The 14,471-nt window shown below is 38.7% G+C and overlaps 1 protein-coding gene across 1 annotated transcript in view; it reads right to left on the reverse strand.

Annotated features, from left to right (window-relative positions):
* Nucleotides 1–14,471, reverse strand: part of ODAD2 (outer dynein arm docking complex subunit 2) — a 147,075-nt gene that overhangs the window by 115,899 nt on the left and 16,705 nt on the right. Inside the window, exons 7-9 of the mRNA XM_067542791.1 lie at nt 8,992–9,209; nt 4,313–4,435; nt 3,948–4,092 (exon numbers count right to left, since the gene is read on the reverse strand). Coding sequence (XP_067398892.1) covers nt 3,948–4,092; nt 4,313–4,435; nt 8,992–9,209 — 486 coding nt within the window. The remainder of the gene's footprint in view (nt 1–3,947; nt 4,093–4,312; nt 4,436–8,991; nt 9,210–14,471) is intronic.

The raw sequence follows: 14,471 nt of genomic DNA on the forward strand, positions 1-14,471 counted from the left end.
GTGTGCTGCATATGATACTGCTGCTGCTGCTGACCATTGTAGTGGCACCGCTGAATTCCCAGCATATATGCCCCCAAGGACCATAGGGTAGCCCTTGATCCCTTGAAGGAGTGCAGTCTCATCCATCTTGTTCAAAAAAAGCATTTGGCCATTGAAGGGCAAATTCTTTATGGCCTGCGGCACATCAGGAGAATGCCTGAATTCTGCAGCCAGGAAGCATTTCTAATGGTCACCGCCAACGTCATCACTCTGGCTGAAGTATCCATGACATCCAGAGCAGACTGCAATGAAGTCTTAGCCGCCAAGCAGCCTTTGGTGATAGAATGCCCAAAATTCCTCCCTCGAGGCTTTGGGTAGCTGGTCTGCAAACTTAGACAAAGCCGTCCAGTTCACAAAATCGTATTTGGACAGCAATGCTGGTTAGCAATGCCCATCTGCAAGGAAGAGTAGGTGTAAATCTTCCTACTCACCAGGTCTATTTATTTAGAGTCCTTATCCTTGGGAGTGGACTTAAATCTGCCCTGTTGGGCTCTATCATTCACTGTGGTTACAACCAGGAATTTGGGGCAAGATGGTAGTAAAAACCCTCAAATCCCTGCATAAAAAATGAAGTAGCGTGTCTCCATGTGCTTTGCAGTAGGCGGTACCAAAGCCAGCGTGCTCCAGAGAAACTTAGAAGTCTCTAGGAATGCATCATTAACAGTCAAGGCAATTCTCCAAGAGGTGGATGGCTGCAGGATATCCAACAGTTTATGGGTGTTCTCCTGCAGGAACTCCACTTGAACACCCAGGGAAGCAGCCACGTGCCACAAAAGCTCCTGGTATGCCTTGAAATCCTTTGGTACCAAAGAAGAGGAAGAGCCAGGCACTGCGAAATCGTCTGGGGACAAAGATGAAGCGGTTAACTGTGCCAGAGTCAGATCCTGCTTCAGGACTAACAGACCTGGATGGGACAACTCTAGAGCTTTGTAAGGGGAAGGTTCACTGGAGCATGGGCTTGTGGCAGATTGACGGTCACTGCCACAGACGTGTCCTGTGATCTCACCTTAGAGCAAGATGAGGAGCTGGATCTTTGCGACCAAAGAGCATCCCACAGGTTCCATGGAGACCACTGGTATGGATAAGGTACTGGTGACCAGTAGGCACTGGGCAAAAGGCCTCCATCCCAAGCATGAAACAAGCACCAATCTTTGTACGTACAGCACTCTATGAATGGCCCCCAATGTGGGTCAAGCAATGGAGAGTGAGAAGAGGAAGATCCCGACCTGGACACCTAGGGGTCCCAGGCTTCAGAGGATAAAGGTAGAGCCAGTCCTGAGGTTGTGTGCAACCAGTCTGACTCATCTGTAACCCAGAATGAAGAGGGAACTGATATTGATGGTGGGAACAGTGCCACCAGCACCAAGTACGCTTCCATCATTTTCATTGCTGGAAGCGGTGTCAAATTTGAAGTAGGCAGCGGTGCCAAAGTGGAAGGTGGTGAGTGCCACCACAGTAACTTTGGTGGTGCCAACAGCAAGGGTGCCAAAGAAATTTCCAGTGCCGAGGAGGTCTCTTGTGCCAAGCCTTGCACCAGCCCCACTTCCACTGAAGGTGAAAGGAAAACATCGGGGTCAAGTGCCAACATACCCACAGGTTCAGCAGCCCGTCAGGCCACTGGGGCTATAAATGACACAGTCCTGGCAAAGTCCTGGATTAAGGAAGAGGTTGGGACAAAAAGGCAGAGGAAGTCCATTGCCACCTTGCCTCCGGTGGGAAAACAGTCACCAGGCAAATACTTAAACCAAATTTAACTAAAACTAACACTATACTCAAGGTACTAATAACAATATACAATTAGAAAACATCACTAAGATATAGAGAAGTTGTGAGGCTAGGAACCACAAAGAGCAAAGATTCCAGCCGACAGGAGATAAGAAGGAACTGAGAGGGCTCAAGCCAGTACTGCCTGATAGCCAAGGGAGCAGCTATGAGCATGAGGCTTGAGTACTGTCTCCCACGGGTACTGCTAGGCAAAATTCTCCAGCTCCAGTGAACTGGGCGCGCACACACACCTAAAGGAAACACGTGGCTGCACCTCCTCAAAGAAGAATAGAAGTATTATGTAGCAGCTATATTATGTATATAAGGCCCCTGTGAGGAGGGAAGAGTTGTAAGTTATACTGCAAGGAGAGAAGATAGCAGTCTTGTCAGTATGGAGGAGGTCCACATATGGAGCCAAGAGAGGGGTGTATGGGAAACCAATGATAGTAATGAATTCCAAAGCCAAGAACCCAGCCCCACTTACCCCAAAGTTCAAATGCAAAACTGATAGCAGCAGACACAGGTTAAGATAAAACATTAAACAAGTTTATTAACTACAGAATAATAGATTTCAAGTGATTGTAAGTGGCAAGTGTAAAGAAATTAAATGAAGTTACCAAATGAAATAAACATAAGGTCTAAGTTCTACACTAACAAGCTCTTGAATTAGCAATGTCTCACCCATATTAGCTGATACCCTTCCCTGCCCGGGACTCCCCTCCCCACTTTCAAAGTCCTTTTGTCTTCCCAACAACCCTTCAGGTGTTCAGTTGAATGGGAGTGGAGCCTAGTGATGATGTCACACTCATCCTTTTATAGTCTGTTTCAGCTTGCTAGAACAGCCCAAACATGTGACATGGTGCTGCTTCCCATTGGTCAAGCAACTCTACTGCAAATGTGCATCCTACAGGGAAGCCTTCACTGTAAGCAATGCCTGGTAGTGGATTCTTTCCTTGATGACCCATTATCATGTCTGGCCACTTCACTGTTGTATCTGAAAAACTGGTTTAAGTGGTTCCCACCTCACATGTTCTAGTAGCATTTACAACAATATTTTATAACTTCACATACTATGGTAGTACATACAATGCAACAGGATATTAATGTTTAGCAGATCAATACTTTAAAAATAATGCTAAGGCATGCTTTGTACAGAACATATCATAATTGTATAACAATGGTGAATATGGGCTTTGGGGGGTGTTGTTTACAGACACAGGGTGTCAAACATCTATAGCAAATTCTACTATACAAATTAAAAGATGTCAGTGAGAGATGGATTAGAAACTAGCTAAGAGACAGTGAAGAGTCAGTTAAACCTGATGAGGATAGTTGTTAAAGCATGGGAAAGTGCTGATGCTTTGATTACACTACAGTAATGTTACCACTGTTGCTAACACCAGTGTAACTGAACAAGTGATAGCACCAGTGGGAATTCTGTCTTATAATTTCCTAATATGGACAACGTTGTATACTTTATAGTTTTATTTTAAAAAACAAATAATCCAATGCCAATTATTAGTAAATTACATTACTTAAATTCCACTATAAGCTTTTAAAGGAATTCTCCCTGAGGGAAATGCATAGTTGGTTTAGAAATGCCGCTGAATCATGTTATTTTTATTAGGTAATACATCTACAGCATTATAAATATGTATATGTTATTATACATTTTCAACAACAGTCATAATTTTTTTTTTTTTTTTGCTTTGGGAGACTCCTATTTGTCATACATTTTCTTTTCAGCTAACCAACATTTGACAAAATTAGGATTACTTTAGTAATGCATTAATCACAGCTAATGAAAGACTTTATGCGAAGTATTCTGATTTAATAAAAGCCCTTGAAAGTTGTTATTCACATAAAGAAATATCTCAGAATACTGCACCTCAAAATTCAAAACAAACAATAATTCATAAAGAAGAAATCATTTACGTTTTAAATAACATAAAACAAATAAATAGATAGATTAATTCAGGGGATTTATACTCCAAAAAGAGCAAATAAAAAAGTCTGAGAAAGGAGAGGGAGACAGAAACGTCCAGAGTTTCAGAATCCCAATATTTGAGCCAATTAGCTAATTTCCAATATTTGAGTTTTTGGCATTTTTATAATAAAAAAACTGTTAAAATTTCTTTTCTTACCTTTATATATTTTACTAGTTTCTGAATTTGCCAATATTCAGATGGCAAATCAGTGTTTCCTTCCTGGTGACGTTCAGGCTGTTCTTCATCTTCCTCACTCTCAGAGGAACTTTCACTAATTTCATCAGATTTTTCTGACACTTTACTAGCAACAAAAAGACAAAATCACGTACTTTAAATAGCTATTGACTAATTTAAACAGATACGTGTATAACAGATTGGACACGATTTTTTTCATTTTAATGTTCATTAGAAAAAACATTCATAATTAGATTTACCAGCTGTTGAACAAGATTACAATTACTGCATGTGCTAAAAGATAATACAAGAATGAGATTAAAGGGAGAAAAATGAATATGCTATACCGTTTTGAAACCGATTGTCCTTTAATAGGTCCAGGGGAAAGGATATTGGCTTTCTTCTTGCTTTCTGGAGCAATAGGTCTGCTTTCTTTTTCTTCTTTGATAACTTTGTTTGCAGCTTTGTCACTGAAAATATTTGTTTTTGTTAAACGTCTTATTTTACAGTTCTATAATATTGTATCTGTTCTTCAACATTGTCACAACAATATCAGTATATGAGTATGTGTAAATTAATCTGTAATGATCTTCATTAAGAAGTTACACTCTGTTTAAATTGATCAACTCTGCTGCACTATATGTATCTGGAGTATATTTTTTCCACAGAACACTTTCAGTGGGATTAAATAGAAAGAAAGTATTATAAAAATTAGCAATAGAAGCTGCTGGATTTGAAATGTAAAGATTTTATTTAGGTGCCTAAATTTCTATTCAGAGTCAGTTTTGAGGATTCATAGAATACCAAGAATTGTCTAAACATACAATAGAACTTCACTGATTATTATTTATTTGTTTTCAGTAGCGCCCAGCATATACTTGCTGATTCGCCACTGAAAGCTCAGTCCTTGCCCCAAAGAATTTACCACAGATAAAACAGAAAAAAAAAAAAAAGACAATCAATAGAGAAGGAGGTATTTAGGTCAACATTTTCAAACCTGGTTCCCTAAAGTTAGGCTTCTAAATCCAGATTTAGGCACCTAAATATTGGCCTAATTTTCCAGGTTCTGTGAAGCTGCAGTTCCCATTGATTCAGACAGGATTTGTGGGTGCTCAGCACTTACAAAAAACCAGGCTACTTGCATTTAAGTAAGCAAATCAAGATTTAGGTGCCTAAATTCAGGCTCCCAGAGTTGAAAATTTTGGCCACAACATAAGTAAAGCAGTCAATGTTTTAATTGGCAATATAAAATACTAAAAACACTTTTTTTTCCATTTTGTGAGATATATAAATCACCTATTCAAATTAGCTTGTAGGAATGACAACAGAAGTTGTCCTTTTTAGGAAAATCTGAATGAGTAGAGATTAGGAGCCTTTTCAGTTTGCTAATATGTGGTTTAATAATCTCATCAAGACAAAAAACAAACAAAACACAGCATTTCTTTTCTCAACAAAGTTAATGAGATCTCACTGACATACTTTTTATAGATTCATAGGTTCCAAGGCCAGAAAGGATCATTCTGATACTCTATCCTGACCTGCTGTGTAACACAGGCCACAGAAGTCCACCATTTGAACTAGAACATTTAAAAAAAATCCAATCTTGATTTAAAAATTGCCAGTAATGGAAAATCCACCACAACCCTCGGTAAATTATTTCAATGGTTAATTCCCCTGACTATTAAAAACATGCACCTTATTTTCAGTCTGAATTTGTTTAGCTTAAATGTCCAGCCATTGGATCACGTTATAACTTTCTCTGCTACACTGAAGAACCCATTACCAAATATTTGTTTCCCATATAGGCACTTACAGGCTGTAATCAAGTCACCTCTTAACCTTTTCTTCGTTAAACTAAATAGACTGAGCTCCTTGAGTCTATCACTATAAAGCATGTTTTCTAATCTTATAATTATTCTCATGGCTCTTCTCTGAACCCTCTCCAGTTTATCAACATCCTTCTTGAATTGTGGGCATTAGAACTGAACACAGTATTCCAACAGTGGTCGCACTAGTGCCAAGTACAGAGGTAAAATAATCTCTCTATTCCTACTTCATATACCCCTCTTCATACATCCCAGGATTACATTAGTCCTCTTGGCCACAGTGTTGCACTGGGAGCTTATGTTCAGCTGATTACCAGCCATGACTTTCAAATCTTTTTTTAGTCACAGCTTCCCAGGATAGACTCCCCCATCCTATAAGTATGGCGTACGCTGTTTATTCCCAGATGTATACATTTACATTTAGCCATATTAAAGGCATATTGTTTGCTTGCGCCCAATTTACCAAGCGGACAAGATCACTCTATATCAGTGACCTGTCCTCTTCATTATTAACAACTCCTCCAATTTTTGTGTGATCTGGAAACTTTATCAGTCATGGTTTTATGTTTTCTTCCAGATCATTGATAAAAATGTTAAATAGCATAGGACCAAGAGCAAATCCCTGTGGGACCCCACTAGAAACACACATGCTTAAAGATGATTCCTCATTTACAATTACATTTTAAACCATATCAGTTCAACCCTATTATCAATATAATTTTATATTGTTCTAGTTTTTCAATCAAAATGTTGTGCAGTACTAAGTCAAATGCCTTAAAGAAGTCTAAGTATATTACAACAACACTATTACCTTTATCAAGCAAACTTGTAATCTCATCAAAATAAGGTATTGAGTTAGATTGACAGGATCTATTTTCCAGAAACCCATGTTGATTATATTAATTATGTTATCCAACTTTAATTCTTTATTAATTGAGTCCCATATCAGCCGCTCCATAATCTTGCCCAGGATCGATGTCAGATTGACAGGCTCATAATTACCTAGGTCATCCTGTTTGCCCTTTTTAAATATTGGCACAACATTAGCTTTCTTACAGTCTTCAGAACTTTCCCAGCAATGCAAGACTTATTGAAAATCAAAGATTAATGGTCCAGTTTGCTCCTCAGCCAGCTCTTTTAAAACTCTTCCATAGCAGAGGGTTATAGTGAAGTCTCATATTATTATGACTTCAGTACTTATACAAAATATAATACAGTAAAGTATATTTAATAATATAGGCCTATATCCTGTAAAAGTACCTGAATGGTTGTTAGGCTCTGCCAAAGTGGACCCCTTTACAGGATCATGCTTATACTATGTAGTATCAAAATATATAGTTAAAACCAAACAGCTGTTAGAACTGATTGTTGTATGTTGTTCTTGTCTCATCCTAATTAGCAACAGCCTTGACTATCAGCATTACAGCTCCACCAAACAGGAAGCAGAAAGCAAGATCTATCAGTTGCTGTATTTATGTCCAACTCCAGCCACTTTTTTTCATTGGTTTGCTTCATGCATGCTGGAGACATGGAACATTAATGACTTCTTTTCTTTTCACTAGCCCTTTTCCTTCCTTGTAGAAAAAAATACTGAAGGCAGAACGAAGGAGACAGAAGAGGGAAATAAGAATAAAGAGTTCATAAAGAAAGCAACAAGGAGAGCCATTCCTCTTCTACTTTTCATAGTCCCAGCATCCTGAGTTCCAGAAACAGCTGAATTCCATCTTCCAGGGATTCTGTTACTGGCTAGCTAGCTAATAATGCGCTTTCTCAGAGGAGCAGTGCTCTTGCTGACTTTGACGCCCACTTGTTACCTGCTTTGTTGACTGTCTTTATAGGGACCTTCCGAAAAGCTCCTCCTCATCATACTGCTCAGCTGTTTCAGATAGTCTTAGCACAGCAGTTTCCCCAGACCCCAAGGACAGTGGACCAGATAAGCCTGGGGGCTTAGCCTCAGGTTACTCTGGGGGCTCCCATCTAGATGTGCCCACAACAATTATGGGAAGTCTGGGTTTCATTTCAGCCTCTACCTCCCTCATCTCCAGTGGGTTTTATTTTGTCAGTATGATTCTCTCTTTCCTCATTACAATGTGGTTGTTGGCAGATCGCAGCACACCTATGGTCTCTGTAATGGGCTGACTCTGGCCATTCTCATCTAGGATCCTCTTGGATGACCTTCACATCTAGGATGCTCTTGTCCTGGTGTCCCAGTACTTCATGAGGACTCCCAGACCTTGCTGGGGCAGTCCTTGGCTTTGCTCTAGTCCTGATCACAGACCTTTTATGGAAGCAGGATGCCCTAATGACTGTTGGCTGATCATACATTCACACACTCTACAGAAGAGAGACACTTATTATTTGTACCTCTCCAACTAAAATGACCTACACCTGGGCTCTGATCAACATCTTGCTGTGCAGGAGGACATGCCCTGTACCTCTATACCACTGAAGCCTCATCCAATCAGTCACGACCATGCCTATGGGTTGCATCCAAGATTTGTCAAATGTGACTCCTCCTACAGCATGTCATCTCCTGGGTTTGAAGGGATGAGGCATTCACTTCCTCCTTCTGCAAGATGGCCTCCTAGTCCTTCCCTCAGATACTCATCTTCGACTATCACTTGGACTGGACATCTGAGGCAGATTCTGATTTCAGAAGAGAAGGCCCATCTCTACTGTAAGTAAACTCTCTTTTGGGTTTTTTACTGATTGCTATGTTCACAGTTAGCCAAGGTAATTGCTAGGAGAAGTGGGTTATATGATAAAGGAAGATTATTAACTAGCAGTCTAGTTTATTATAGTCCTCTTCTCCCCTCAGAAAGTGTTGCTTGGAATAGGCTGTCTATTCTTTCCTGCCTTAGAAAGAACTTTTAATTGAGGAAAACTGGTTGACTTGAGGCTTAAGTACTGAAGATGACTGCAAGATCTTGCTGCCTCCTTCCTGACAGGTGGAGCGTCAGCATGTCGACAGTCATGGCTGTTGTTAAGATAGATGGCAGAAGAGGACTATAAGAAACTGGATTACAAGTGAGCAATCTTCCCTAACATGTTCTATAGGAGCAGGGCCCTGAATCTTATTTTGTATTTGTTTGATTTATTTTTAACTAAGAAACAAAATCAGACCTATGATGTGTTTCCAAACCATTAGTCTGAATTAGCAAAGTCTACAATAAAACTCAGTTTTTCAAATAACTACATACTCTTGGGAACCAGCAAGCCCAATGTTCTTCCACTTTAGAGATGGTTCTAATTTCTTGTCAATGGGTTTGCTTTTTACAAGAGGACTCTTTGTCTTCTCAAGCACATTCTTTTCTGAAAAATCGCAAAACTTTTGGGATTGGCCAAAGTCCTCAGCATCAACTATTTCCATATGGCGATAATGCTTTTCAGACATTGGTTCTTCAAAAAAAGTATAATCCTATAAAAAAATGGAGAAATGGTTTGTCAATCATATTGCCACATGAATAATACACATTAAAATAAGTTATAGGAAAAAATCACAGGATACATTACTTTAAAAATTGATTATGGCATACGCAAAACTTCGAACACATTCCGTTGTGTAAATTTAAATTGCCTTTTAAAAAAATGCAGCATCCATATTAATTTGAAAATTCCTACCACCATATACAAACTGAAATGTATTTAAAAACAAAGATATTAGCTAAATTTGGAAATTCTTGAACTTACTCTAAATGTGCATTTTGTCCTATTTCTAATTTGCAACAGCAGCAATATTACAGAATCCAATTTCAAACCAGTTTTAATGGTCCAATCTTGCAGACTCTTTCACTCTGGTTGTATAAGAACTATTTTCAGACTAAAGAGTTTGCAGGATCAGATCTTTAGTTTTTAATCAGCAATAAAATAATCCAGACTGTGAATGAGTGCTGATTAACACATTCCCTACTTGGACAGTGAGGCTTGAAGCACTGGTTCATATCTCCAGTAAACCTGAGGTATACATCCTACTCTACCACATGGTCTGGAGTGTTTGTTGCTATTATAAAATATGTACTCCCCAAAATTAACAAATTTAACGTTAGAAATAAGTTAATAAATGTGGTAATTACTTTTAAGTTTGTATGTTAATTTTTTAAGTAAAATTAATGTAAATATTTTCTATATTTTTTTCTGGCTTTGCCTTTGAAGCAGTGTTGTTAGTGCAATCTCATGCAGGGAACTAAATGGTCCCTACAAAACCAGCAACTGGCTCTGTCTATTACCATATGTTTTCAAAACATCCAGAAAAGAATACCTATTGCCTCTTGTCAACTCTTATTTTCTACTGGACTATTCAGCTTTGACAGGAAAGATAGCTTATGATCTTTCATTATTATTATACCAGCTGTCACTAGCATGTATCTAAGCAGTGACATTCTTTTATGTACCTGGTCCAAGGCAGTTTTAAAGAAACTGTCAAAGTGTCGCCCCCCTGCTATTAGTCTGTGATGGGAATTGAGTGTCCCATGCATGCTGACTCAAATGTCTAACCCTTAGCTAACTCATGTTAACTAACACATTTTAAAAGTGTAGTCTAGACAAGGTCCGTTGCCTTTAACAAATGCTAAAATGGTCAAGTTAAAGCCAAAGGGGAATCCTAGTTAGGCTATAATATGCCTATTTTAACACGTTAAAGTAGTATGCTTCTTACAGCTACCTCATGCTAACATCACAAACATGGAATAACATCGCACCTTTAAATGCTAACCTAGACAAGGCCAATAAGACAATATAAAAGCTGATCAGCTTTGCAATATATATGTGCGGTAATGAACTCCTTGAAGTTATTACTCACCTTCAAAAATGCATCAAAGTTATTGCCTCTAAAGAATAATTTATTTTATCTCAGAGAAACAATCATAACAACTGAGCTGCAACTTCACTACATTTAGACAGTGGAAAATGCAGCGGCTGTCAAGAAACACCAAAATCTTTGGAGTTTTTAGTTAGTTGTTGCTACCTAGCACTTTGCTGTGAGTAAGGGAATACCCATTTATTCCTGAACAGTAGAAATAATAGTACATTTATTATATACACAAAATTTATAATGAATTCAAAGACTGTATCAAAGACTGTATCTTTGTATTTTAAAAAAGATACAGTTCTTCGGAATATTCTCCATATTAACAGGAATACTTACAATATTTTAAAATTCTATATCATCTCTATTCTTCAAGAGTTCTAAAGCAGAGGCAGTTAGCTCACTTGCCATTAAAACCAAGAACATTACACCTCGGCAATACCAACCTTAATTAAACTCTATGTCCTAGATTTCCCATGGTGCAATAAAATATTATGCTGCTGCCAGGCGACTAAGCTAATATACTTTATATTCTTCAGTATAACAGTTATGCTATACCAATAGGGAATACAGAGTTAGAAGTGATGTATCTGACAAAACTGAAGAAAGAGAGGATTTACATCTGTTGAGTAGCTACATTTATTACCATAGCAAAAAAATGATAAAACTAAGAAAAGCATGTGTTTTATCTAACAAACATTAATTTCAAAGATATGCCATTTTCAGTGGGAGACAATTCATAAAAATACTAGCATTTTCTGTCTTTGGTGATCAATGAAGTCAACCCTCTTTAAAACCCCATTACTGCAGTAATCATGACTAAAGATATTCATCCAGCACAATCCTTATAAATTCATATTTAGATACAGTTATAAAGAATTATCTTTGTCTAAGTGAAGATGTAGAATGAATTTTAAAACAACATATTATTTTTAGACAGAACAAAATATTAAAGGTTAATTCCAAAATTGTCAAAACCAGCCACTGGTTTATGTGCCCAACTTGAAGTACCTTAGGTCTGACTTTAAAATGTGCTACTCCAGTTAAAGTAAACCTGAGCTCAGCACCTCCGAAAATCAGGCCCAATGTGTCTCAAGCTAGACACAAAAAATGAAGTACTCAAAAGCAGTGTCTACTCTTGAAAATTTGGCTGCTAGTTATTTACTCATTTCACCAAATAAAATCCATAAACATATGAGAATGTACTCTAAGAATTTTCTTCCAGCTAGTTACATTTTTATGATAAATAATTTAGCTCTTTCATGGAGAAGAAATAAGTACGGTATTGTTGCCTTGTGAACCAATAATCAGGATCTTGTCAGTTTTGAGGAGAAAATAAATTATTTTTTTCACAAAAAAAAATCTATAAAGAATTTACAAATTACAAAGAATGTATACAAAGTCCTGTTTCCCCAAACACAGTAGGAATCAAACAGGACTCAGTTTCCTTACTCAATATTCCAAGCCTTTTTTCCAGCCAGCACTTTATCCAATAAACTGTCTCCCTTAGCTTACTCTCAGAGTCACATTGTAAGTGCTTCTCTAACTGTCCTTGATTCTCTGCTCCTTGTCTGTCCACCAAAAAAATACTGAGCCCTCTACATTTGCATTCATCCCCAGAGAAACCTCTCCACCCACATAGCTCAGCTCCTGATCAGCCTTGCATGTGGCCTGCATTTTGGGTGGTGGGTCCTACTGTTTCAGCTACCTTACTCCAAAAGGAGCTTAACTGCTTCTGACATTTATCCCAAATGAAGGGCAGCTGTTATGCCTACTAGCTGTAACAAGGTACCATGCAACTCCCTTGGATAAAAGGTCAATGAAGGGAATTCCCAGATCCTGCGTAACACTGCTCAATAATGGACCATGCTCTCCAAGTCAATTACAAATTAATGTAAATGAGTTTGGAAGGGAGTCCTGTTGAGCATTTGGAAGGATGTCAGTTGTGGCCCCCAGCCTTGAGGAAGGTACGGTATTCCTCATCCTAGCATGCAAATATCAAGACTCAGATTCTTGACCCATTCCCAGACTGCAGTATCAACAACAGAAGAGGGTGACATTTTAAGCCAAAAGAAGTGATCTCTTTTTCCCATTTTTCTTGAAGAACATTAGCATTTCTTGAAGAGCATGAGCAGTTCGCTCACAGTATGTCACGAAACAAACTTGTTCCAGACCTTACACACTGTAGATTCTGGTTCTGTATTTATAAATGCCATGTATTTCTTTCTAACCACTTAAAATCTACACAATTAAAAAAGAAGTTACGCACTGCAGCAAGAATCTTTTCCCTTCTAACAACTCTCCCCTAAAATATGAAATATGCTTTTAAAGTTTAAAGTAAATTTAGTGCTTGTGAAAGGTGCCAGATTGATTGTACAGGAAATTGTAGCCATTAACCAAAGAGCAGATACAGCAAAGGGAGTAGCAATGCAAGTTTCTCTATGTTATTCTATAAATTATTTCAACCAAGAGATGGAGAAACTGTTACTAGAAGCATGTAGATCAGTTTTTATATCGATTCAAATCCTAGCTCTCTCTGCTGAGAAAAGCTAGAAAAGGATGATACTCATGGTGCACGGTTTTGTCATATGGAGCCATATCTTAACAAGCTAAGCATGTTATTTGTTTATGTGTTTAGTTATTTAAGAAACATCATAAATGTGCTTTATGCTATGCAAAATATAAAGGAAGTACTGTTCCCTGCTTCAAGATGCCAGGTTCTGGATAGAATTTAAATGGCAAGGTAAAACCAAAGTGCTTTGGGAAGTGATACTGGTGATTCAGTAGGTGACATTCTTTCCAAATAGCTAGTACTTAAAACCAGTGGTCCAGCATAGTGTTAGGGTGCCACTGTGCTGCTGAAGGAGCCATCTTTCAAATGAAATGTAAAACTGAGGTTCTGAACCCTTGTGGAGATTAAGGCTTCAAGTATACTGCAAACCTCTTGAGAAAGCATTTAGTCTGTATGGCTACACAACACAGTGAGGAGCAGGCTGCGTCCATACTCTGGTATGTCAATGAAAGGATTCTGGCAGGGGGGAGGCAATTGTGAGCAGCCAAAGCCGCTCTCTCCCCCCCGCCCGAACTTTTCCCCACTGCTGGAGACTTTCACTGTGGTAAGCAAAGGCTTTGGCAGCTCCCTGTGGCGGGGAAAGGCTCTGGCAGCAGGCAGATGCCAGAGTTCTTCCCTGCTGCCGGAGTCATTCCCCACTGCCGGAGCATTTCCCTGTGTCAGGAAAAGACGCCAGCAACAGGGAGGCAGTGGGACGTCACACTGCTAAAAATAGCAGTGGAGATGAGGAGGCACTGCTTGGGCAAGTAGAGAGCCCTGGAGGGTAGTGACTCTCAACTTTTCCTTTCAGGAGTCTGATTTGTCTTACAAGTTTCATCTCACTTGCTTACAAAATCAGACATAAAAATACAAAAAAGTGTCACAGCACACTATTACTGAACAATTGCTTACGTTCTCATTTTTACCATATAATTATAAAATAAATTAATTGGAATATAAATATTGTAGTTATGTTTCAGTATATAGTATATAGAGCAGTTTACACAAGTCGTTGTATGAAATTTTAGTTTGTACTGACTTCGCTGGTGCTTTTTATGTAGCCTGTTGTAAAAGTAGGGAACTATCTCGATGAGTTGATGTATCTTCTTGAAGCCCTCTGAGTACCCACAGGGATACACATATCGCTGGTTGAGAACCACTGCTGTAGGGTAATTACCCAGGTACATACTCACAGGGTTCAGGGTGTCTTTATTCGCCTAAGCAGTGCCTCACCATCTACACTGCTATTTAGACCCACATTAGAGGACCGTGTAGGGTATATTACTCTACATGCCGCCAAAAGGAATGTGCAACGTAGATGTATC

Source organism: Emydura macquarii, unplaced genomic scaffold (assembly GCF_026122565.2).
Source record: "Emydura macquarii macquarii isolate MOO-44397 ecotype Brisbane River unplaced genomic scaffold, CSIRO-AGI_Emac_v2 contig_719, whole genome shotgun sequence".
Classification (NCBI taxonomy): Eukaryota; Metazoa; Chordata; order Testudines; family Chelidae; genus Emydura; species Emydura macquarii.